Source organism: Ricinus communis, chromosome 8, assembly GCF_019578655.1.
Source record: "Ricinus communis isolate WT05 ecotype wild-type chromosome 8, ASM1957865v1, whole genome shotgun sequence".
Lineage (NCBI taxonomy): Eukaryota > Viridiplantae > Streptophyta > Magnoliopsida > Malpighiales > Euphorbiaceae > Ricinus > Ricinus communis.
Window position 1 is genome coordinate 17,576,043 of NC_063263.1, and position 12,784 is coordinate 17,588,826.

The 12,784-nt window shown below is 27.6% G+C and overlaps 2 protein-coding genes across 2 annotated transcripts; one reads left to right on the forward strand and one right to left on the reverse strand.

Annotated features, from left to right (window-relative positions):
• Nucleotides 1-3,040: 3,040 nt before the first annotated feature.
• Nucleotides 3,041-5,459, forward strand: LOC8286099 (cytochrome P450 93B16). Its single transcript, XM_048378317.1, has 2 exons — nt 3,041-4,046; nt 4,710-5,459. The coding sequence occupies exons 1-2, from the start codon at nt 3,156-3,158 to the stop codon at nt 5,352-5,354; spliced, it is 1,536 nt and encodes a 511-aa protein (XP_048234274.1). The 5' UTR covers nt 3,041-3,155; the 3' UTR covers nt 5,355-5,459.
• Nucleotides 5,460-9,340: 3,881 nt separating this feature from the next.
• LOC8286101 (cytochrome P450 93B2) lies at nt 9,341-12,784 on the reverse strand. The gene is made up of 2 exons (XM_015726556.2): nt 11,521-12,784; nt 9,341-10,708 (listed from the first exon to the last, which is right to left on the reverse strand). Exons 1-2 carry the CDS (start codon nt 12,454-12,456, stop codon nt 10,028-10,030), a joined length of 1,617 nt encoding a protein of 538 aa, XP_015582042.2. The 5' UTR covers nt 12,457-12,784; the 3' UTR covers nt 9,341-10,027.

The window sequence follows — 12,784 nt, forward strand, 5'->3', positions numbered from 1 at the left end:
GTTTGTTAAAACTTACAAGTCTAACCATGCATTTTTAAAAGTGAATTAGTATCCCCTTTGCATTTGTTTCTATTAACTATTATCCCATTCCATCTATTTTTTTTTGTTAGTCAATTGGTCAAAAGACTTAATTGACTAAAAAAAGTCAAATTTAGTCCTTAAACTTATTATTAAGTATTAAACTCGTCCAAAATTAAGTAATTAATAGATTTTATTAAAATATTATTTTTCTCTTAAAATAATTTAATCTTTTTTCTAAAAAATTAGTACTTTTTAGTTGATATAACAGTTTAGTATTTTTTTGTTATAAATTTTATCAATATATGCAACATTCTAAAATTTTCTCAATTTGAATAACCTAAATTTTTATTCACATCTTAATACTTTGATAGGAGTTATAATTCTCTAATTTGATTTATATAATATAAATTGAATTTATACATTAGAATTTGATAATTGTGATGAATAGAAATAAAGTATTTAATTATTTTAAAAAATTTAAAAATTACAGAATTTTTTATTATTTTTTATGCTCATCATAAATTCAAAATTAGATTTCACGTATGATGCTTTTGTATGCTCAAATTATCCAACTTGATTATTACTGGTATTTTCAAGTAATTAAATTTGAGTATAAATGTATCATAAATTATTATATGTCATCACTCAGCATACTTAAGTTATAAAATCTTACATGACCTATTATATGCCCAAAGGTTAAATTATGTTAAGATTTTATATCTTTATTTCTTAAAGAAATTATATTAAAAAATTAGAATTATAAATATTATACTAAAAATAAAATTACATTATTATGGATGAGTTTGATCCTTTTATTATTTTTAAAAAATTAATTTTAAATCTTAATTTAATAAAAATTTAATTTTGAATGATATTTATTAATAAGTTTAAGGATTAAATTGAACATTTTTTAGTCAATTAAACCTTTTGACTAGTTGATTATAAAAAAAATAGATGAAATGAGGTAATAATTAACTGAGACAAACGTCAATGGGGTACTAATTCATCTTTAAAAATACGGAGTTGGACTTGTAAATTTTGATATATCTTAAAAGAGTAATAACAATTTTCTCAATTATTTATACCAAACATAAATGTACTTCCGAAAAATAGAATATTTATATCAAACAAGGCTTTAAAGCAGAGAATGCTTTCTTTGATCGCGAAATAGGGATGAGGAATATATCATCCGCTTTGTAGCTTTATAGAAATTCAATAAAAATTACCATATAAAACGCGTACATGACTAAAATAAATATATAAATGTATCTATGTAGGTATATTTATATTTGAATAAATGATATATTAGTATTTATATGTGTATTTTAATATGATAATTTATTTTTCTTAAGATTATTATAAAATATTTTATTAAAAAAATAAAATAAGTGAGGATCCTCGTAATTATAGGTAAAGAGATGGATAATCTTTTTTTTTTTTCTTTAATTCATACAGTGAGAATTGAAATGGCTCGTCTCTCCCTTGCTATGCTTGGCTACAATTCGTGAATCCCCAATTTTGGTTTAAGATTATCGGTTCACTATTTTATAGCATATGAAACCGGTTCTAAACCGCCCGTTGGGCGGTTCTAATAGTATGAAAAAGAAAAAGAAAATATTAAAAAATTTTAAGTGATAATGTACAAAGTAAAATATAGAAAATAGTCTTAATAAAAGATAAAATAGTATTAAAAGAATTTATACATAATACATAAATTGTATACTGTTGTCTAACAAACATTTAGCCCTTTTTAATAAGGCAAATGAGATAATTGGAGACTTTATAATGAAGAAAATTTATGGCATTAAAGATATTGGAGATGTATAATGTTCACCCACAAAACCAACTACATATTCTTGCTACCAAATTCTGCCTAGAGACTGACTAGGCATAACTTTCAATATTTTGCTGCACCCAAATTCATGTGAGAGTATTTGATATTTGAACAAGCTGCACCTCCTTGTTATTCTCAAAATAGCATTAATTGATCACATAATTACATTTTTTAGTAAGAATTAAGAAAGCTTCTTTCTATTATATTACCAATATTTAATTATCTTTAATGGAAGATATCATTTTCAGACAAAATTTCCAAGATAAATAATAAATTAATTAACTGAATTGAATTGAGAAGAAGAAGATGTAAGAAATAGCTTATGTTTTTTATTGTAAGCCCACATATAGAATAGTTAGGATTGATATCTTTTTATTTTCCAGGAATGAAATCTGAAAGATTTATTCTCTAAACAGTTGAAGATTTAACAGAGTTATTCTGTTTTCTTTTTCTTTTGTAGATAGCTGTATTAGTACAGAGACTTTATAATATAATTTAATAATTTGGATTAATTAAGAAGAGTGTAACTAGATTATTAGGTTATGTAAAAAAAAAAAAAGAATTTCATATTTTATATTTTAAAAATCTAGATATTTGATGATCAGAAAATCGTATTTTTAACTCTAAAATTAAAAGAGAAAAACTGGCCTCCGATCTTAATCTTTTTGTTCTAATTCCACCCCTGGAATTCATCATAGAAGAAGCATGAATATCTTTGGTTCACCAGCAGCTGCGACTTAATGAACTAAAATTTAATTGATGTGACGAATTGGTCTATTCTCTTAATTACATTAATTGCTTGGACAAAGTGCACATATACAGATGGTAACAACGTTTACGGCTCCATTTTTTTTGTGAATATTAATTTTTTTCAAAGAAAATACTTTTTGACTAGAAACTAAATTTCCTTGAATAATTATGATAACAAAAATACTTTTCGTAAGAAAAACGAAGCCTTAACGTATCTTTCTATGAATTTGTTGGATCCATTTAAAGAGATGGAAAGGGAAAGGGAAAGGGATATAGAAAACCCTTCAATGACATCATTATTTGACTTTTTAGTTTCTGAGATGGAGAAACCCTAGGAATTCATTTGGTGTGCAGGTGGGTTATTTCTTGTTCCTAAATCTATATATAAACACCTAGTTAGCCCAGCACTACATGCACATGCAATATTTAGGAATTTATACATTAATGCTTAAAGCAATTCTTCCTTAATATTACACCCAATTTCCTTGGCTTACTGCTTTCAATCATTACAAACAAAATTGTAATTGTTCAATTCCTTGCTAGGCATAAGATGATACTAGTCTATGCCATCCTCTTTCTTCTCTCTCTTGTCTTTCTCAAAGTCATCTTCTATAGACACCATCGCCATCTTCCTCCAAGTCCATTAGCCTTACCAATCATTGGCCACCTTCATCTCCTTGCACCCTTAATGCACCAAGCCCTACAAAAACTTTCTTCTCGCCATGGCCCTCTGATGTATCTTCGCCTTGGTTCAATCCATTCTATTGTAGTCTCCAACCCTGAAATGGCAAAAGAGTTTCTCAAGACACATGACCTTACCTTCTCTTACCGTATATTCAATCAAGCCATCAATTACCTTACTTATGATGCTGCTACTCCTCTTGCACCCTACAGTTCTCCGTGGATTTTTGTCAAGAAACTGAGCATTTCTGAGCTATTAGGCAGCCATACTCTTAATAAGTTCCTTCCAATAAGAACCCAAGAATTACATTCTTTTCTTCGACTACTATTCGAAAAGTCTAAAACAGGCGAAACAGTTAATGTTTCGAAGGAAATCTTAAAATTAACAAACAATATTATCTCTCAAATGATACTAAGCAGTAGATGTTCAGAAACTGACGATGCTGATGGTGGCCGGGTTATAAAACTTGTCCGCGAGGTGACTGAAATTTTCGGAGAATTTAATGTTTCGGATTTTATATGGATTTTCAGGAATTGGGATTTGCAAGGAATTAGAAGGAGACTCGAGGATATTCGAAAGAGGTATGATGCATTGTTAGAGAAAATAATCAAAGAGCGTGAAGAAGCAAGAAAGGAAAAAATTGATAAAAGAGATAGTATTAATGGAGTGAAGGATTTTCTTGATCTTATGCTTGATGTTGTGGAAGATAGTAAATCAGAGGTGCAATTGAGCAGAGATCACTTGAAGGGATTAGTAATGGTGAGTAATGCTGTCCATATACATACATATACATAAACTATTGTTAATTGACATTGCATCAGGTGGAAACTTCATATAATTGGTTCTTCTTTTTCCATAGAAAAGTCTTTTTTAAATCTTTAGGTTATGATGACAACATATGCTAATATCAGTATAAGTTTAAAAGGAAAAAAATCTAGATTGATGTCTTTGCAGCATTTGAAGTTACGTTCTAGTTTATTATCACTTAGGATCTAGTTTAAAGCAACCCGATACAATAGCTTTCGTCTTCTGTTGTCAATTAATCAATTGTAGGTTAAAGGTTGTTGTCACTCCTTTGCCATTTCTGTTGTACTTCGATTCCAGGTCTATTGTGTTGGTAATTCTTATATATTTGTTGCTCCAATGTTTGGGTACATGACATGATTTAGTAGTATACATTTAAAATAGATAAGAATTATATGTGAATATTAATGAACACTATATGAAGTAAACTATTCTACATATAGCTTTCATTTTCACTTAAAAACTAAAGCTAATATCCATTCTCTCTCACAATAAAATAAAATGTTTTATTCAAAGTTGCACTAGGCTTGACAGTTAACAATTGCTTACATGATATATAATTGATAAGTCTCAGCATTTAGATCTCAAAGGATAATCTAGGAATGTGAATTCGTGTAGGACTACCTCACAGCAGGTACTGACTCAACATCAGTTGCAATTGAATGGGCAATGGCAGAAATCATAAATCATCCAATGGTACTCAAGATAGCAAGAGAAGAGATTGAAGGGGTGGTAGGGAAAGCGAAGCTAGTAAGAGAATCAGATATTCCAAATCTTGTATACATTCAGGCCATCATAAAAGAAACCTTTAGGCTTCATCCACCAATCCCATTAATCCTGAGGAGTTCAGTTCAGGAATGCAAAGTGAAAGACCACATCATTCCTGATAACACTTTATTGATAGTAAATTTATGGGCTATTGGTAGAGATCCTGAAATTTGGAAAAACCCATTAGAGTTTAAACCTGAAAGATTTATGCCAATAAATAATGAAAGCCCAATTGATGTCAGAGGCCAACATTATCAACTGTTGCCATTCGGTACTGGAAGGAGGAATTGTTCTGGCATTTCTTTAGCTATGCAGATCTTGCCTGTAACGTTGGCAACAATGATTCAATGCTTCGATTGGAAGGTGGTTCAGCCAACGAAGACCGACGGTAGCTATCAGGATAATGCGGTTGATATGACTGAAAAGCCTGGAATAACAGCACCATTAGCACATGATCTTGTGTGTGTTCCTGTAGCTCGTTTCAGTCCCTTCTGAAGTGTGATTGCCTTTATAATGCGTGTGTGGAAATGTAACTAAATGTTTTTCTTATTAATTTCCTATTTCATTGTATGCCATATTGGTTGGAGAGGACTTGTTCTAAATTTGATCGGCTGGTCATCTGTTATCAAAATAAATTGAAACTTTACTGTATCAAATTAAAGTTTTAAAGCGGTTTTGTTATCATCATTAGAAGATATTTCTTCTGATCATATAAATATAATTATTTGCAAAATAAAGTAATCACCACACAATTTCCCCCACATAATGAACCTGCATATATAATTATTCAGATTCATGAAGTCATTCTGTTTTGCTCGTTCCATCTCCAATAGTTATTTAGATCTATTCTTTGTGTATTCCACCCATGTATATATATCTATATAATTTACAATATGTAATATAGAATAATCAGAATACATATAAGTCTTCCAACGCTTTAATGGAAAGAAAGCTAATAAGGAATACATGAAATTCCCTACTAGCTTGTTTATCAAATTGATTAAGAACAATGTAAATATAACGTTTCCCCTTCATTCCTCCGCTTTACAAAATGGGACCGTGGATAGTGAGACATGCAAGCTCTTCTCCTCTCCCATTAATAGAACATCTGAACTTATTAGTAAAAGGAAAAAAAAAAAAAAGCAATATTATACTTCAGAATTTGGTGGAACAAATTGTACCCTTTGGAGGAGCAAACCATATGTTTAATTTTATTCTTCAATTTTAAAAAATTAAATATAAAATAAATACTTATATATTTATATAATGAAAAATTAACAAAATAATGATAAAATTTAGCGATCAACACAATATATTAAAATTTTGGAGAATTAATAATGAATTACCTAATAGCGACATAATATTATTGACAAATACAAACCGTCTCAAATCTGTTACTAAATTTGGTATCAATTTATCCGCTGAATTTAGGAATGAATTAGAGACGGAATAAAGACCAACATTAGAAATGAGTTTTAATTTTGCTGCTAAAATATGGTGCCGGTAGGCATAGCTTTTGTTGATGCCTAACCACAACATATTCTGTCATTAATTAATGACGACTCTTTTTGTTATTAAATTTATAAAAAATTTAGATTTAAATCATCTTTTCTTTTTGTCATAAAGTAAAAAAAATTTAAAATTGAATGTGCTATATTTAAAAAAATTTAAAATTAATGACTACTGGAAATTTCTCAAATCCAATATAGTGATAAATTGTAAGGTCTATGAGAATCAAGGTAAATTTTTTTTTTTCTTTCATATGATCTAAATTTAAAAAATTATAAATGGTATCAAAATAAGATCCTTTTTAATAAAATAGATATATTGGGAGAAGCAGATTGATGAAAACTAAGAGTAAATGCCTCCAGATTAGATGTGTTCAAATTTTGCGTCGACCATACTTGATTGGACTTGAAATTTTTAAATCTAAGATCTAGCCCAGTTCGATGCGGTTATACAAACCTAAACTTTTGATCAAGTATGGCCTGTCATAAAAAAATATACAATATTTTCTTTTGTAATTTTTTGGTCTAGCCTAGCTTATTAGACAAGCTTTGAGGATGATATTTTCAAGTTCGCTAAAAAAATAAGTGGGCTTTTACGAATTTGGACTTGAGCAAACTTAACACACAAAAAAGTAGATGTTTAAATTCAAAATTTTTGCACGAACTTGGATGGATCGAGAAGATACCTAAGCCCATGAGCAGGTTTACTCTATACCAAAATGTCTAATACGTTTATTCATATTAAATTTAATATTTTGTTCTTATAATTTAAAAGAAAAAGTAAAAAATATATTTCACGGTTAAATATTTCTATATTTAAAAAATTGTGGTTTTCTTTAACAATAAAATATTTTATGACTTTTTAGTCTTTTATTTTTTTTTATTTTTCTTACATATTAGTACCTTCCTGGTTATCATCATTATTATTATTTTATAATAATACAATAATATTCGATAATATAATAATTTTATAAGAAATTCTTCATCAAATTAGCTATTAGAATATTCTAAAGAAATAGGACTAATTATTTTAAATTTCTGAATTTTACCATATTGCAGTAACATGTCCTTTTAACATTTAATAGTTAATTATAGCATTCATGTCTATTATATCATTCTGTAAAAAATAGATGTTAGCTGTGAATAAAATGTCTAAAATATCCTCAATTAGTTAAATATATTGATATTCATGAGTTTTATTAAATTTTACTAGTAGATCCCTATATTTTTAATAATTAATTTTAATATTCATTTTATTCTATTAAACTATTACATCCTTCAATCAAAAATAAATATTTAAAGAAATTAAAATACCAATTTATTCTTACTAAATTTTTCTAAGATTTATTTATATATCCAAAAAATATAATATAATATATTATTAATTCATAATAATTAGTTGACTTAACTTAATAATAAATAACTTTTTAATTATAAAAAATATCATCTTATAATTTTTTTCATACAATTTTATATAAGGTATTTATTTAATTAAAGTGTCTTAGTAAATTTTTAATTTTTTTTAGTAATTTATAACTTTTTACTTTCAAATATAAAAATAATTAATATTTTTCCAATAAAATTTAAAATATTATTTTAAAATTTCTTAATATATGTTTAGAATTTGAATTAAATATTTTAGCATCCCAAAGAAGGATGTTAAAATTAATTATTGAAAATAGAGGAACCTGTTAATGCAATTTGATAAAATTCAGAGATAATAAGGTTTGTATATTTATAAAAGTATGATTAATTTCATTCAATGAGAAAGATATAATAATTAACTATTAAAAAGAAAGACATCAACTAGTGTAATATGACAAAAATCAGGAATGCTAATTCTAAAAAATTATAATATTTTATTATTAGGAATTATTTTTTATTCTTAATAAAATTAAAATATACATACTAAACTTATTTAATATGAGTTCAATATAGTTAGTTGTATACTAAATCATCTAATAAGTGATTTAATTATTGAAAATTAATACTATACTAATATTAAATCATAAAATGTTAATGATATTGATTGGATAAAAGGTTAAATATCCCTTTGAACTTATAGTTTAAGGTTAAATAAGTCCATTTTTAACTATTTTAATAAAGAGGCTTAAAATTACTATTTAAGGACCGAATAGATTCAAATTAAAAAAAAATTATGAGCTTGTCTATTATTATTTTTATTTAAATTATTTAAATAAAATATAATTAGAATAAATATAATTTTTAAAATTAAAAATAAACCTTTTAATTTTTATATAAAAATTATTTTCTATTTAATTAAGAAAAGTAAAATTAACAATTGTTATCTTTATTTCACTACCACCATAGATTATGCCAAACCACCATCAAAATAATTAAAGTTTAACTTATTTGATCCTGAAGTACAAGTTCAATGAAATATTTGATCATATGTTCAATATTAATTTATAAGATAGTAAACATATGAGAAAACTAAATCACATAATATTTTTTTATAAAAAAAAATTACAATTCTTAAAATACAAAAACGTCAAATCATATGCCACTTCATTTATAATTATCTTTAATTTAAATCGCTTTAATTTCAATATTAAACGGATTAATTCATATAATTAAATAATTTGAAAAACAACAAATAAATTTCCTAGTCCTACCATAAATGACATGTGGATTTGATCATACATGGGAAACTTATTACCAAAGTTAAACCATGAAATGACATGATTGCTAAACTTATACTCTAAAAGCCATGGTTTAATAGTTGTGTCCTTTTAACAGCCATAGAAATAAATAAATGCCACCGGTTAATTGAATTCGAGACTTCTGCCAATATGATCACTTTCGTTGAAGGAATTGCTGAAAATAACTGAAATCTGACTTTGCATGTGACTAAACCATATTTGGTTGCAAGGTCTAATGATCTCCTTAGGCTTGAAAGTTAAAGAGCAGAGACTTTTCAATCGAATAGGCAATAGCATGAGAGACAGTGAAAGGCTAACTTAATTAGAAGAATAAAATGAAGCAATTGGCTAAAGATAATCAGAGTGCTAATAGCCAATGATAAACTTTATGATTTACGTGTATGGACCGTATCATTTGACATAAACATGGGAAGATAGGAAGTGATGGGTTGTTGAGGAATTTCACTTTCCTTCTTATTATATTATTTTATTTCTCTATCTAACTTATGGATTTAATTAAACATAGGAAGTCATACAAAGACTATAAATAGTATCCCTTATACTAGAGAGATATTTACTAATTAGGTGTAGTTGAAATTTTATTTGTTTTCAGAAAAAAAAAAAAAAGAATAAAACATTTCCTACTATGATAATCTTAACGTATCAAATATTTTAATTAATAAATTATCATGATAAAATATTTGAAAGAAAAATTAATTAAAAAGAATAAAACAGTTCCTACTTTGTGATTTTTAGAAACAAATAATGTAGGTACTTCTTCCAGATATAAGATTTATTTAAACATGAGGAGCAACTTGAATTCTTAGTTTGTCTATAAAAATACTTTTGATATCATCTTCATGAACTCTCCAATTATAAAGCAAACAATAATCCTTATTGGAACAAAAAATATAAAGAAACAACAATACAGTGCAAAAACATAAAAATAAAAAAAGAGAATACGAATAATAAGCACACAGATTTCATTAGATTAATCTCAGTAGTTTTCACATGATGGATCAATGAGATTTGGAAGGAGAGGCACAGGAGTGCAAACAAGATCATGAACCCTTGGAGCAGTCAATCCAGGCCGTTCAGTCATATCAACAACGTTACCATCACCATTGTTCTTCATTCCAGGAGGATTAATCACCTTCCAATCAAAGCACTGAATCATAGCAGCAAGTGTTGTAGGCAATTCTTGCATGGCTAAAGCAATTCCAGGACAACTCCTCCTTCCAGTGCCGAAAGGCAACAATTGATAATGCTGCCCTCTAATATCAATACAGCTTGTCAAGCTGTCCTCCTTACTGGATTGCAAGAATCTTTCAGGTTCAAATTGTAAAGGGTTTTTCCAGTACTTGGGATCTCTACCAATAGACCACATGTTAACAAATAGCAAACAGTTTGCAGGAATTTTATAGCCACTAATCTTGCAATCCTGTATTGATTTTCTTGCCACCATAGGGATTGGTGGGTGTAGCCTAAAAGTTTCTTTTAAAATGGCTTGGATATATGGAAGATTTGGATTGTCTGATTCCTGAACAATCCTCTCATTTCCAATTACTCTATTGATTTCCTCTCTAGCTTTTGCAAGAACTTGTGGCTGATTGATAAGCTCTGCCAATGCCCATTCCAGTGTAACAGCTGTTGTATCAGTAGCCGCTGTTAAAAAATCCTGTAAATGAAATCATATTATTATTATTACTTTATGTCAATTAGTGGATACGAAGATATCCACAATAATTTGCTACGATTCTCCTTTGTTATTTTAGGAGAATTTGCTAAGATTTTCCTTGTGAACTCATCTAATGATTTTTTTTAATTGCCACATTTGAACACTCTTCCCCCCGAGGAATTCATATCTCTTGGTAAAATAATTAATTGTCCATGCTCTAACAAAAATTATTAATGAAGTATTCTTTTTCCCTTACCAGAAAAATAGGCGTTCTATCAATAGCTTTCAGAAAAAGAAAAAAGAAGAAGCCTATAAATGGCTTTAAGACATACCTTATTTTATTTATGGCTTTAAGAGCAAATCTTAATTCAAACAATATGTTATCGGCATTACTAATTTGATGGTTAATATGATTAAAACGATTAACATAGTTTTAACTCAGAAACAAAAACTACAATTTTAAATTAATTCTTTTTTTTTTACTATTGAATTTTCAACTGTTATGTCCACTTCTAAATAATGAATATTTTATTAAAAACAAAAAAGATTAATAAAAAATTCTAAAAGATAACGAAGTCTCTATATTTAGAAAGGATTTTATAAGAATACCATACATTAACATATATAGAAAAATTATATAATTTAAAATATGTATTAGTAAACATTCTTTCATTATTAAAGTGTTAAAAAAGTTAAAATATATATCATTTATTCAATAATTAAATAAAAATATTAAAACGTATCATCTATCTAATGATTAAATGAGAAGTAGTCATTTCATTTTTTGAAACGAGATAAAAGAATAAACTTGCCAATAATAAAGCCTTGATATGATCTCTAGTTAACTTCATCTCAGCAGTCTCATCCTCCATAACGTCAAGCATTATGTCAAGAAAATTCATGGCTTCATGCTTTACTCCATCACTTTTATTTTTCTTCCTTTGTTTTTCACGTTCTGTAATTAACTTCTCGAGCAGTCCATCATACTTGTTAAAAGTGTGATCAATTCTCTTTCGAAAACCCTGAAAATCAATGTTTTCACAAAACCAAATAAAGTCAGAAACATTAAACTCTCCAAATATTTGTGTCACCTCGCGAATAACAGTTCTTGCAATCTCAGCTTCACTTTCTGTTTCACAAGAACTCATACTAAGCATCATTTGAGAGATTATGTTATTAGATAACTTGACCAACTCGTGGGTTACATTAACACTTTCACCAGCTTTGGATTTGGCGTAAAACCCTTGAAGAAAATGGAGTAATTCTTTCCTTCTAATAGGAAGAAACTGATTCAGCATTCTATTTCCAAGAAGCTCAAAAGCACTAATCTTTTTAATAAATCTCCAGTAAGGACCATAGGGTGAAAATGCAAAAGAAGAATTATAGGTAAGATGGTCAATGGCAATGGAACGTTTTCTTGCGGAAAACGTAAGCTCATGTGTCTTCAAGAATTCTTTAGCTAGTTCAGGTGTTGAAGCTACAACACATGGAACAGAACCGAGCTTGAGATAGATTAATGGACCATAACGCGAAGATATGTCACGAAAAGAATGGTGGATTAAAGGTCTAAGAAGATGAAGATGACCTATTATTGGTAAGGCTGTAGGACTTGGAGGAAGATTCTGCCGTTGCTTTTTCTGTATGAAGTAAATAACAATGAAAAGGATGAAAGCAAAGGAAGATAAGAGCTCGAATATCATTTTGATTTTATAGAAAATATGTGTTTCTTGCTCTTTTAGATACTGCATACTTATATATACACACTTCTTTAAATGAGTAGGTAGGATATTCCTTATTCTTTTTTTTTTTTTTTTGTAAGCCTATCATCTGTTGAAATACATTAAAAGTAATAATCTTAACTCTCTGAGAAAAAATAAAATCAATTGAACTGATTTAATTTTTAATCTTTTAATTAAAAAATCAAACTAATTATAAATAAATATCAGTTTGGACCGTTTAATTAACTAAAACAATTAATAGATTAACGGTTAATATTTTAGTTAACTAATTTATCGGTTAACTAGTTGTGAATTAATAAGCGGGTGATTGAGAACTAATTGATCAATTAACCAATAT